The sequence below is a fragment of the Engystomops pustulosus genome, chromosome 1 (genome assembly GCF_040894005.1).
Source record: "Engystomops pustulosus chromosome 1, aEngPut4.maternal, whole genome shotgun sequence".
Taxonomy (NCBI): Eukaryota; Metazoa; Chordata; class Amphibia; order Anura; family Leptodactylidae; genus Engystomops; species Engystomops pustulosus.
This window is the reverse complement of record NC_092411.1, coordinates 162,925,300-162,937,457: the sequence shown is the minus strand read 5'-3', so window position 1 is coordinate 162,937,457 and position 12,158 is coordinate 162,925,300. Positions and strand designations below refer to the sequence as shown.

Below are 12,158 nucleotides of genomic sequence, written 5' to 3'. Positions count from 1 at the left end.
CAATGAGAATATTTAATTCATTTAGATCTAGAATGTGTTATTTGAGTGTTCCCTTTATTTTTATGAGCTGCGTATAACTAAAACATTTATGTAAAATGTACATAAAATTATAGGTGAAATCTAGAATGCTCTAATTTTGTCAGTTATACATTTACACACGTTCACATAGATTTAGAAAAATGTATTTACTGAAACTGGAGAACCACTTCAATGCTTAAAAGGGTTGGCAACTTTCAGTAAATAATTGATATAAATAAGTGAAATATTTTATAATTTTACAATATACTTTCTGTATCAGTTCCTCATGTTTTTTTGTAGATCTCTCCTTGCTGTACTTCTATAGAAAGCGTCTCTATTTTCTTCCAATGGATAAAAATCTGTCCTTGGTGAGGATTTGCAGGTGCATGAGCGGTTATTATCACTGAGAGTACGATAATAACGGCTTGTGCATCACATCACATGGACAGATTCTATCCAATGGAAGTAAATTTAGAAGCTTTCTATAGAAGCAAAAATTGTGACGATCTAAAAACTGACGATTGGTACATAAAGTAGACTGATTTGAATTGTAAAATTGATATTGTTTGTGTAAGGAAAAGTTTTAGAAATATTTGCTGAAAGTGGACAACCCCTTTAAGTACTCTCGCACCATCTCGTGGTTACATTGAGTACTGAAGTTCTGATCATTATGCTAAGCATAGGGGACAGACCCATGGCCCCTTATGACTTGCCACCACAACTGCCCTGATGGCGGCCTGCCCTCTTCAATTCAGAAGCACTGAGCTAAACTTGTGATGACTGCATGTTAAAGAAGCCAAAGTCCTGCTTTGGCCAGTGGATTGTTTCATACCCAGCTCGATCTGCATTGTTCCAATCTTTAAAATACAAACTGAACAGCATAAGAGGAGCCCCCAGGTGGATTAAAAAAAAAAGAGAAATACTTTGCTCTTTCCCCAGCTTTGGGTCATTATGCTAGTGCATACTTGGGCACCCACAGCAGAAAAGGACCATGGAGCGTCAATTATCTTAAAAGCTTTCCAATATAGCTGTCACCAGGATCTGGATACAGGCGGTCCCCTACTTAAGAACACTCGACTTGCATACGACCCCTGTATATTGGTTATTTATTGTACTTTAGTCCTAGGCTACAATAAACAGCTATAACAGTTATCAAGTGTGTCTGTAATGAAGCTTTAGTGTTAATATTGATTCTTATGACAACCCAACATTTTTCGGGATTCAAGAATAATTGTTCCTTTGAATTAGAAAATGCGACCACAAAGTAATTTAGGGCAGTCTAAAATCAGGAATTCTACCCGTGACCACCATCATTGCTTTGGGCCATCAACTTCTCTATATGACCCAGACCCCATAACCTAAGTAACGATGGTGGTGGCCAATGATGCAGGCAGCACGTCCAGTAATTGGGGCAAAGCGCTGATCACCATTTATTAAAGAATCTTTCACTCGCAAGTCGGATGCAGCCATCAAGAGCCACATCTGGATAGTGAGCCATAGGTTCCTTATCCCTGGACTAGTGTCCCAAGCCCCGACTCCACTTTTATAATGTGGAGGACTATGATTCTCTCTTCCGACTAGGTGTTCAAGATGCAGAGATCCAATTATTTTGCGGCTCCTAATACCATTATTTTTTAAAATAAACCTTGTGTCATCTTCTTGAGGCATTATCACATGAACAAAATGCAGGCGCCAGCCTGCGACCCTAGTGAATAGGGGAATGTTCTTTTATCAGGAGTGCTTTCCATTAATCCTGCATCTTGTTTCCACACTTATTCCTATATATTGTTTGTTTTAAAATCTTTTTATTTTTGTTTTGTTTGTTGACATGCCAATTTTTTTGCCAGGACTACCAGGGCTGGGAAGGTCAGTTGTGTCAAGTGGCGTTTCTGAGATAAAAAGGGAAAATAAAGAGGATGAAGAAAATAGGTCAGTAGACGACCTATCAGATGATGAGAAGAAGGACTCTAAACCTCAAAGGAGTCGGACACGCTGCTCCATAAACAGGTCTTGCTAATCTTTGGGAGGGTTTAATATGGTAGTAAACATTATGCTCCTTTTTAAGTCTATTGTGGGGTTTGAGAGGTTTTTTTTTTTTTTTTGTGCAAAAGAGCTTGCACTCTTGTGCAAAAGAATTGCACTTTTAATAGTATTTAGTAAATGAATTATTTTTCTGTTTACCCCAAAACCTTACTGAAATTTGTTACTTAATTATGCTGACTGGCTCTCCCTATAGTCAAGATGATGAAGATGATGACGATAACCTTCCTCCAGAGCAAAAAGCTGAGCGTGAAAAGGAAAGAAGAGTGGCTAATAATGCTAGAGAACGTCTTCGCGTTCGGGACATTAATGAGGCCTTTAAAGAGCTGGGACGGATGTGTCAGCTGCACCTTAACAGTGAGAAACCGCAGACCAAGCTCTTGATACTGCACCAGGCGGTGTCTGTCATCCTCAGTTTGGAACAGCAAGTGCGAGGTGAGTGGGACTTTATAAGAGTGGTGGGGCACAGATCTGTCTGTTTTTCCTTATCCCGTCCTTTTATATTTTCCACCCCAAAGATATACATGTTTCCTTCTTTGCTTTAGTCTGTCGTCTCTGAACAGTACATGTATATTCTCCTACCGCCCCACTCTCTGCTTGCTAATGTTACTTTGCCTTTGCTTCCCCCCACCCCCCTTTTTTTTATTTGTTTTGAGTTTTTAGGGACTTGGTTGTCAAGAGCCGGAATTTTGAATTAAACCTAAAAGGCTATCACCTTCCCCTGTATTTAGAGGTGGGGTGAAATTAGCAAGAAACATATGGCTAACAAAGATCACTCCAGCGGTATAACAGTCGTGTATAGATTGTCATTTGTGCTGTAATGCCCTAATAAATCAAATCAAATATTACAATGCGCAAGCAATCATAAAAAGAACCAAAGGTCGATGAGAACCCAACAATAGTTTTTTTAGGAGGCTTTTTTGCACTATTAGCATGTGTTTTAAAGTGTGTATGTGAGTGCTTTCATTGGCTGTGCATGCTTTTTTTTGGGGGGGGGGGTTCATACTGCCTTTTCTTTGCAAATCCTTTTTTGAGCTTTACGGTTGTTACCTCTGCTATTCCAACAACTCATTTAAAATTGGCACGCAGCTTTGTATATTCTAAAATGCATAGAAGTACATCATTGTCATTGTCTATACTTCATCTTTGTTGCTACCATTTCTTTTAAAAAAAAACTGCTCCTTCCTATCTTCAGACAGTTCTTCAACCCTCTTCTCCCCACCACCTACACACACTCCTTGTCCCACTGACTTTGCACTTAATGCTCCTCTGCGATGACCAGAGAAACCCCTAACTGCGCAGTACAGGTACTGCCCCTTGTTACTTGCTGCACCAGTTCATGTCATTGAAATGCTAAAGAAGAGCTCAGTTGCTAATTTTTGCTCTGAGGAGAAGAATTATTGAACATCTAATATATTGAGCAAAGAGAATTAGTCTGCAGACAAGGTGGTAAACCATGTAATTTATATGGTAATGTGTTGTGATATATATTTTCAAAAGATAGTTGTCCTTCAGAGTAAAAGACTAGGAACTGTACTCAAATTGTTAGACTTTGTTTACACTTGAATAGTGCACATGTTTAATAAGTTTTAACCTTAATATATGGAGTAATCCTATCCAGGATCTCACCTTATCTTTCATGTTTAAAAAATTTACACATAGAACTCATACTTTCCCTATATTATTTAGAAAACCCATTTTGTAGTTGTATTTTAGTTTCCCTTTCATTGATAAAACTCATTTGGGAAATACATTTAGACTGAATTGAAAATGTCTGTGGTTGACAGTGAAATTGCATACATCTCTGTAAATAATTTTGCGAAGCTTAATTGTGTGTTTTTTTTTTTTTATTACCATCGGTAGAATTGTTTTTTCCGTCCAGAGTACAGTAGTTTTATTTTATTAATGCTAAAGTTTGGAGTCTAAACTTTATAACTTTGGTAAATGTCTTGTCACATTAATGTTTTGGACTGGATCTCAACTAGAACATTTCTGACTAGGCCAGTCTGGATCAAAGGAACCCCTCCAGTATTTTAATTGTTAGCAGAGCCATTATTAATCTGACTATACTGGCAAAGTAAATTTGTTACCATGGTTTCAATTGTATATGGGCTGTGAATGCACAGTATCTGATTTGGTCTATGGTTTAGTGGCACTTTTATTGTTTCACTTTGTGAGCCGAATAATTCTTAAAAATCTGATATACATATTGGTATCAAATACAAGCAAAGCTGATGTAAGACGTAAAGCAACAGTTTAAAAAAAATCGCTTTTAATACAAGTGCCATGTAAAAGTTAATTTGAATACATATACAGGTAGTTTAAAAGAAATCTACCATCGAAATCAGGCACAATAAACCATGGCCTCCTTCCTTTCTAAAATCAACTTTTAAGATTATGCCAATCAGCGTGAAAGGCTATTGGGGCATTCTCATAGCCCCTACATGCTGTAGCTTCACAGGCTATCAGACTGTCTCGTCCTCCCTCTACGTGATGTAATCGCACTGCAGCACAGGATGTTTTAGCACACAGTGGGAGGGGAAAGTGCTTCTTGCACATTGAATCTACAGCATGGAGTGGCTTTGGGAACGGCCCCAGTTGTCTTTTAGGCTTATTAGCATCATTTTAAAAAAAATGTGGTTATCCATGACCTATGTAAAATAATCTAAGAAGATTACCACAGTCATAGTGCCTGGATCGATGAAGTGCCCCTGGTTTATCATGATTGATTTTGATGGTAGATTTCCTTTTTAATTAGTCCTATTTTTAAGTGATTTCTATTGCCTGTATATAGACAGCTTGTTAATGGTAATGCTTTCTTAGAAAAAGTATACAGTTTGGCACCCCTGGTAATGAAAGGTTTATTGGGGCCATGAATTAACCCTCCCCGATTTAACCATTCACTTTCCTGGGGTCCAGCAGCAGTGGAAGCAGTAAGGAGGAGGGCAGCTCTCTGGAGGAGAAGGACACGCGAGATCGTGAAAGGAGAATGTCAAACAACGCGCGAGAGCGAGTGCGTGTCCGAGACATCAATGAGGCTTTCAAGGAATTGGGCCGCATGGTGCAGATGCATTTAAAAGCTGACAAAGCCCAGACCAAGCTCGTCATCTTACAGCAGGCCGTGCAGGTCATTATGAGCCTGGAGCAGCAAGTGCGAGGTATCCTCCACTACCTCCCTAGTTTCTATGTTCAAATTAATTTTCTCCCTTGCATCAGCACATTTCTTTTCTTCTCATCTTGCTTGCTTTTATTTTAAAAACTCTTTATCCCTTCTCTTTGTGGCTTCCATGTTTTTTGCGATTGAAAATAGCCTTTTTATTTTGAAATTGTGTTTCTGCTTTCTTACACATCCAAATATAAACTTCTTTGTCTACTTCCCTTCTAATTGTAAATGGGAACCTATGGGATGTGGTGGTTCATCCATTGCTAAATTTTGATTTATTTAGATCCTCTCTACCTCCAATTCGGTGTTGAAATATATGCTGGCAAATATTATGGAAATTTGTTATTTCTTAAAGCATTTGTGCCCTTATAGTATTTTATCTATATAGTTAGTTGTGAGCCAATAGGAGTAGAGCACTGAAGCTTTCTGGCAAACTGTAGACCAGCCAAATGTTGACTGTTTGTTGACAAACAGAAATAAGAGTTTTATTCGACTCTGGTTTAGCAATATTCATTAACTATTCTTCTAGAGAATGGATAGCTTTGTAAATGCAGATGACCTTTTGTATTTCCTTACATAGGTAAAATGTAGACTTGATTTGGCGTTCCACAGTAAATAAACTTCCGTTACCATTTAGTAATGGATAATGCTGTTGAAGATCTGCAGTGGTAGTATTGTATATATCAAATAGTAAGTTATGAAAGCCAAAGAAAAGGCTCTATCAAATATGTTCAGTGACTGACCAAAGTTAGTAATGCGCTGTAAACTGGGCAGGTAACAGTGTAAGTCAATTTGCTGGACATTTTTTAAAGAAAATCTAAATGAACCTTTCTGCTAGAAATTCAATGAATTCAGTCAAATAAAATTTGTGATGACTGACTTCCTCTTACAGCTTACAACAATGCTTTCAAACAACTTCTGTCACATCAGTTCTTCGTTCTGCATGAACCATCTATTGGTCAGATCCCACAGACTGAACATACATAATAGGATGGAAACCCTTGGGGTGCATTCACACACGTATGCCCACTTGGCCATAGCCAGGCGGGCATACATCGGCTCGCTGGAGAGGAGGTGGGGTTACCCCTCCCTTCTCCATAGAAAATAGCACTCCGCACAGAAGGGAGAAAGATAAAGCAAGCCGCTGGGCTACCATTCCTGCAAGTTTGTGACCGCATATACATCCCCGCAGACATGCTTGTGAATATACCCTTACTTTGTTCAGATAAACCAAGGTTTCTGTACAAAGTTTGTAGCGCAGTTTTGTTTTAGGTTTACTTTGGAAGAGACTAAAGACGTGTGCCAAGTCCTAGGGTTTAACTTAAGAGAGGATGTGGTGGTTGAGAGGAGAATCTTACCGCCACGAAGAGTAATTGTAACACCTGTTACACACAAATGTGTGCAGCCTATTTAAACATGCCATATGGTGGCACGATCCGGGGGGGGGGGGGTTGCACACTGAGCAGAGGACGGTAGTCCTGTCATTTATATGGAAATAAAATGCAAGGACAGTCCCTCTGCCAGTCAAACAACCGCACAGTTCTGATGCGCTGTTCAGCTGGTAGAGGGAAGGTCCCTGCATTATATCTCTAATAATGCAAGGACTCCTTTCCACGTGGGAGGGTATCACCATACCCCATCACACGCTTAAGACTTTATTAGGTCTTAAAAATCATGATAAGCCCTTTGAAGGCATCCATAAGAGTGTAGCCTATGGTGAAAATGAGTTTGAAACCCCTGCTCTAAGAAGAAGAAATGAACATTATAGGAATTTTTATTCATATATTTTACTTGGCCCTATGTTAATCAATTGAGGACTTTCATGTAACACTAGGTCTCCGGTTGTATAAACACTACGTTTACAAATTGTCTTTCTTGCCTTCACAATTTTTTTTTTTTTAGTGTATGTTTCTTTGTGTGTTAGTGCGTCTGTCTCACTATATACATATAGTAAAATGTTTTAATTTGTGCAGTGTGAATACTAACCGTCCCCCTGCTTTTTATCTATTTTATTTTTTTTTTGGTAAGTATACTCGGGACCATTAGAAGGGTACATTATGTAAATTTTGGTAAAGGTTCGGTTGTGTTTGGAATTGATAAAGTTCATAACTTTTGCTTCAATTATTATTTACATTGTGTACCTTTTTATTTTTCGTTTAACTTTATTTTGGGGGGATACTGCATTCGAATCTACATTTTATTTCCTAATCAATTAAATGCCAGTCTAGTCCTGAGTTGTAATCTTCCCTTTTTAAGTTCACACATTAAACCACTCAATTTAATTATTGGCCTGTTTCATAGAAAGAAACCTAAATCCTAAGGCTGCTTGTCTGAAAAGGCGTGAGGAAGAAAAAGTGTCTGGTGTGGATCCACAGATGGGACTGCCTGGAGGATTGCCTGGTCTTGGGGACTCTCATAACCCTGTGGGCCATATGTGAAGTAAGTGACAACCACTTTTGTATACCATATTTAAGGAGGCAATATGTCTTTACAAAATGACTTAACTTTTATAAAAGTACATTTTAAAATAAAAACATGATTTTAAGTGTCTTTTTTCATATCACATGTCAAAATTCCTAAATCAACTTGAGATGACTACATTTACAATAAGTTAGGATCTCCATGCATCACCACCCTGCACAGTGATGTCTACATGACTCATGGTGCATTTCTTTGATTGTACTTAAAAGGGACCTGACAGGTTGCAGAAACCCATTACAATTGAATTGCAAAGATGTGTTTTTGCTCAGAAAAAGTAGACATATTTGCAATCCAATTGTAATGGGCTTTTGCAACCTGAAGTGAAAATAAGTTCCCTGCTGATCCTTTAAATTGCATAACTTGACTCCCTGCAGGGGCAGTTTGTTTTTTTTTTTTTGTTTTGTTTTTTTTTTGTTTTTCTTACATTTAGCACTCTGGAAGTTATGAAAATAACAAGTTATTCTGGCACCTCTCTAGCACTCCAGTTCAGTTTGCGGCACCAGCATCTGTTGGCATACAGAGGCCTCAGTGGTGATTTCCCCTTGATCTTCGTGCAGTGGATACAGCCTGCAACTTCTGCTGTTGATGGTCGCATCACCCCTGTGCCTGTATACAACAGAAGCCATAGAGGGATGAATATAGCAGATTTTATATTTTTCATGCCACCCCAGGACCTTTTATTTAAGAAGATTTTTAAAGGCATGTGTGTAATTTTATATTTTTCTCTCCACAGTTTCATCAAGTTTGCTGGATTTTTTACTTCATATGTTGGGTTATTTTTATATATATATATAATTCTAATTTTTGAAAAGGTTTTACAATTTTTGTTTGGGGGGAAAAAAAAAACTTTGAGACATGGAATTCTTTGTGGCCTTGACTATATACTTTCCTGAGAAATGGACTCTTCAGTTTTACAGTGGAAAGAAAATAAAAATAAACTGACTTGGATTGACATCTCGACTTTGGACTTGTGCTTAAAGGAAGAAGAGAAGTCATAAGGAATTTGCCTTAATGAAATAAGAACTTATTTAAGTGGTGGAAGTTGTAGAAAGCTTGCCCAGATGTTATCCGCCCCTGCTGGAAGTATTTTCCCAACCTTGTGCCTACAATTTAAAGACAAAAACAAGAGACTTTTTGTTTTTGTTGGAAAACAAATACAATTTAAAATAAAGGCATGTGAGTATTTTTTTTTAAGTTAGAACAAATAGAGAATATTTTTTCAGGTTTCTGTTTTTAGCAATGGATTTTTTATTAAAATTCAGAACAAAATTTTTTTAAACGAAAATATAGACAAGAGCTACAGTGGTCTATCCTTATCTTGATGCCCTAAATTACCTCAATCACTGTGCTGTCTACCTTTCCTATGGTTTATTACTTCATCTGAATAAGTTGCCGTATTCTAAAGAAATTTGTTAGTTGTAATGATTTTAGGTGGTGAATTTGGTAGCACCTATGGTAGCACCTACAGGTAGAATTTTCTCTGTATGAAAAAAATATATATAACATAATACATCTAAGGGTAAGATTGCTTGGAAATGCAGGGATCTTGTGCAGCTCAGGGTAGGACATAAAAAATTATCACAGGTATCCTAAAAAATTTCTTGCAAGCTCTAGAGACTTGGAGCACTGCAGATTTTATACGGAAAATAGAAATCTAAGTTAATACTTTCCTGAGAAACTAGTAGTGACTGTCTAACCTACAGCACAAATGCCTTTAATGTTTACCTTGTGTAGTCTTATGTGCTTCCCTTATTATATCAGTTAGATCTTCAAGATGCACAACTCTTGATTGAATAATCAGTTCAGCTTTCACTGTCTAAGCATTTCACTGACTTGTAGGATCTACTGAATGTTTCCAGCCCACAAGATTTTCTTTTTGTTTTCTCTTATGTGTATGTCTTTGGGTTTGTACCTGAATTGCACTCCTGCACACAAATGTGGCTGCCATAGCCCTTGTCCTACCATTTCCAACCCCCTGCTATTTAAAGGGAATCGAACATCAAAACAAAATATTATTTAAACCCAGTTTTAGTTGTGTTTTTTTTTTTTTCCCTTCCTTATTGGTCAAGCTATATAGAACTTGAGTTGTCAATCTCCCCAATACAGCGGACATACAACAGGCAATTTCCCATTTTCTGAAACTTTATCTAGATTTGTTCCATAGACAAAGCACATTCATCAAATAATAGAATAGCATGGGATTTAATGAAAACAGCAGCTGTGGTGCATTGCTGAGGTTTAGATGATATCTCATCCCTTGAAGATTATAATAGACTATTAACCATTAGCTCCCTTTTGGTGCAGGTGCACATACCTTGTAGCATAAAGGATGAAACTGTGTGCCTCGATAATTGCTGACACTTTTAAATGTTTTGCCATTTTATTTAAAAAAAAAAAAAAAAAAGAATCTTAGACCTAGGATACATTTTCTTGGACAGGCCAACAACTAATTAGTTGGATGCAGATAAAACTCCAAATACATTCCCTGTTAAAGATGTAAATATAAATGCCATTGCACTGAACACCATATAAAAAATTGTCTGTGGAATAACCTCCGGTAACCAGACTACAAATATAGACCTTTTTTCAACACTTCTAGTGCAAGTCTATGGTGTTTTTATTGTAGTGTTAAATTTGCAAATCTGGTCATCTTTGTAGATATATTTTAAATGGAGGAACTAAATGTGTGTGGTCTTTTTGTTTTTTAATAGAAATTGGCCTTGTGAAATTTAGCCTATATTTTGGTCAAATCTTAAACGTCTAAAAAAAAAATGGTTGTAGAGACAGTCCAAAAGCATTCTGTGAAAGTGCAGGAAAGAAACCTATAATTCGGCCATATAGTGTGGACTTTGTAGAACTAGAATTTAACATCACACATGATATTCAAATCAATGGCTTCCTGGGCAGAAAACCGTAACTTTAGAAAGTAATCACCATGAAACCGTTTTATATATGGTAATGAACATCCAATCTGATAGGATGTTTCTTCCTTATACCATGTTGGGCTGACATGACAGTTTAGATCAGAAATTGTGTGTGGCTGGTTATATGTAGTCTGACAATAGTTAGTGAAATTCATATTTAACTAAATGTCTTAAAAATAAGTATTGCTCAGTTAGTGACTTGGTTTCATTTAAAGATTTATATTGCCCCGAACTCTCTGGTCAGTCATCTCATTATTACAGTTTATGCTACTAATGAACAATTCAGTCTCTTATATCTAATTGAGAATTGCTACTTTAAAAGCCCACAATGTGATATTTATTTCCCATATAGTCATATTGGCAAAGGCTAGAAATGTCATCGCCTTTTTTAACCCAGATAAAGCCAGAAAGTTGTGTATTTTTAAGACTTCAAACATGAAATTGTGTTTCTTGAGTGCCTCAGAATTATTTCCTTTTTTTTTTCTTTAATTTTATACAAGTGTCAAATCAGCTGGCTGGAATTTTTCTTTTTTTTTATTAATGAAAAGTAATCCTTTTTTTATGGATTTGGAAAACTGTCCTGTAAATATACCTGTGTTGTAGCAATATATGTAAGCTTTTTATAACTGTATAACTTCTTGAATCCCAGTCTTTCAGATGTTGTATACTGATGAATGATGGAAAAAAAAAATAAAAGGAATACATTAAAAAAGTTTGTAATAAAAGTTAACATTTTTAAAACAGTGTTTTTTTCATAGGTTTGATCTTTTAGAAAGTTTAACATCAAAAAGGTAAAATTTCTGACAATGCAGGGATTTTTTTTGCATGGCACACCTAGTAGTAGTGGGGTTGCAATGGAATGAGAACATTGGAATAATTTCTCAGATATCAGATTTTTTAAATGATTTCTTAACTATTGAATACTGACCTAAGTTCTCTAAGGATTTCTCAAGAATAGCACAAATACCTGGTCTTTTTCTGGACAGACTGTATGGGGATTCTTACCACACACGGGTGAAAAAGAACTTCATAACGCTTACTATTGTTTTCCTGCCACTGAAAATGGAAGCTGTCGTGCAGGGAGCTTTTTAAACTCCTGAAGAAATCTGCAGTTGCAGGGCAATCGGTAAAGCAAAGCTGATCCCATTTCCCCCAAAATGTAGTATAAAACACGGTAAAGGGTACAAAAAGAAATTTACTGTTATGGGTACCTGCTGAGTACCGAGGTATTTGGAAAGAGCTAAACCTTAATTTATATAAGGAAAAGATTTGGTGAAGGAGGGTTATCCCATGTGGATGGTTGAGAGAGTAAGGAATCAAGGGCTAGAGAGATTGTAGAAAGGCTGCACTGCTGGAGGAGTAACCATAGTTCCAGCATTGTAACCAAAAATATAACATGTTTTATCATTGAAAATGGAGGTGAGTATCTTGTTGACTAATTTAGCCTCCTCAAAACCTCGGGGAGCTCAAGGAGATGCGTGGATCCGAGGAATACCTAAAATTTTACATGGTAGTATTGCTTCCTGGGACAT

The 12,158-nt window shown here is 37.0% G+C and overlaps 1 protein-coding gene across 9 annotated transcripts in view; it reads left to right on the top strand.

Annotated features, from left to right (window-relative positions):
- Positions 1-10,148, top strand: part of TCF3 (transcription factor 3) — a 71,927-nt gene extending 61,779 nt beyond the window's left edge. For 6 of the 9 annotated variants that reach the window (XM_072113709.1, XM_072113681.1, XM_072113693.1 and 3 more), the window contains 3 exons: positions 1,866-2,025; positions 2,255-2,493; positions 4,981-5,216. In XM_072113709.1, coding sequence (XP_071969810.1) covers positions 1,866-2,025; positions 2,255-2,493; positions 4,981-5,135 — 554 coding nt within the window. In that variant the 3' untranslated portion in view covers positions 5,136-5,216. Of the gene's footprint in view, positions 1-1,865; positions 2,026-2,254; positions 2,494-4,980; positions 5,217-7,522; positions 7,661-8,179; positions 8,396-8,435 lie in introns of those variants that run through there. The other 3 variants (XM_072113725.1, XM_072113716.1, XM_072113723.1) reach the window with 3 other exon arrangements.
- Positions 10,149-12,158: the final 2,010 nt, after the last annotated feature.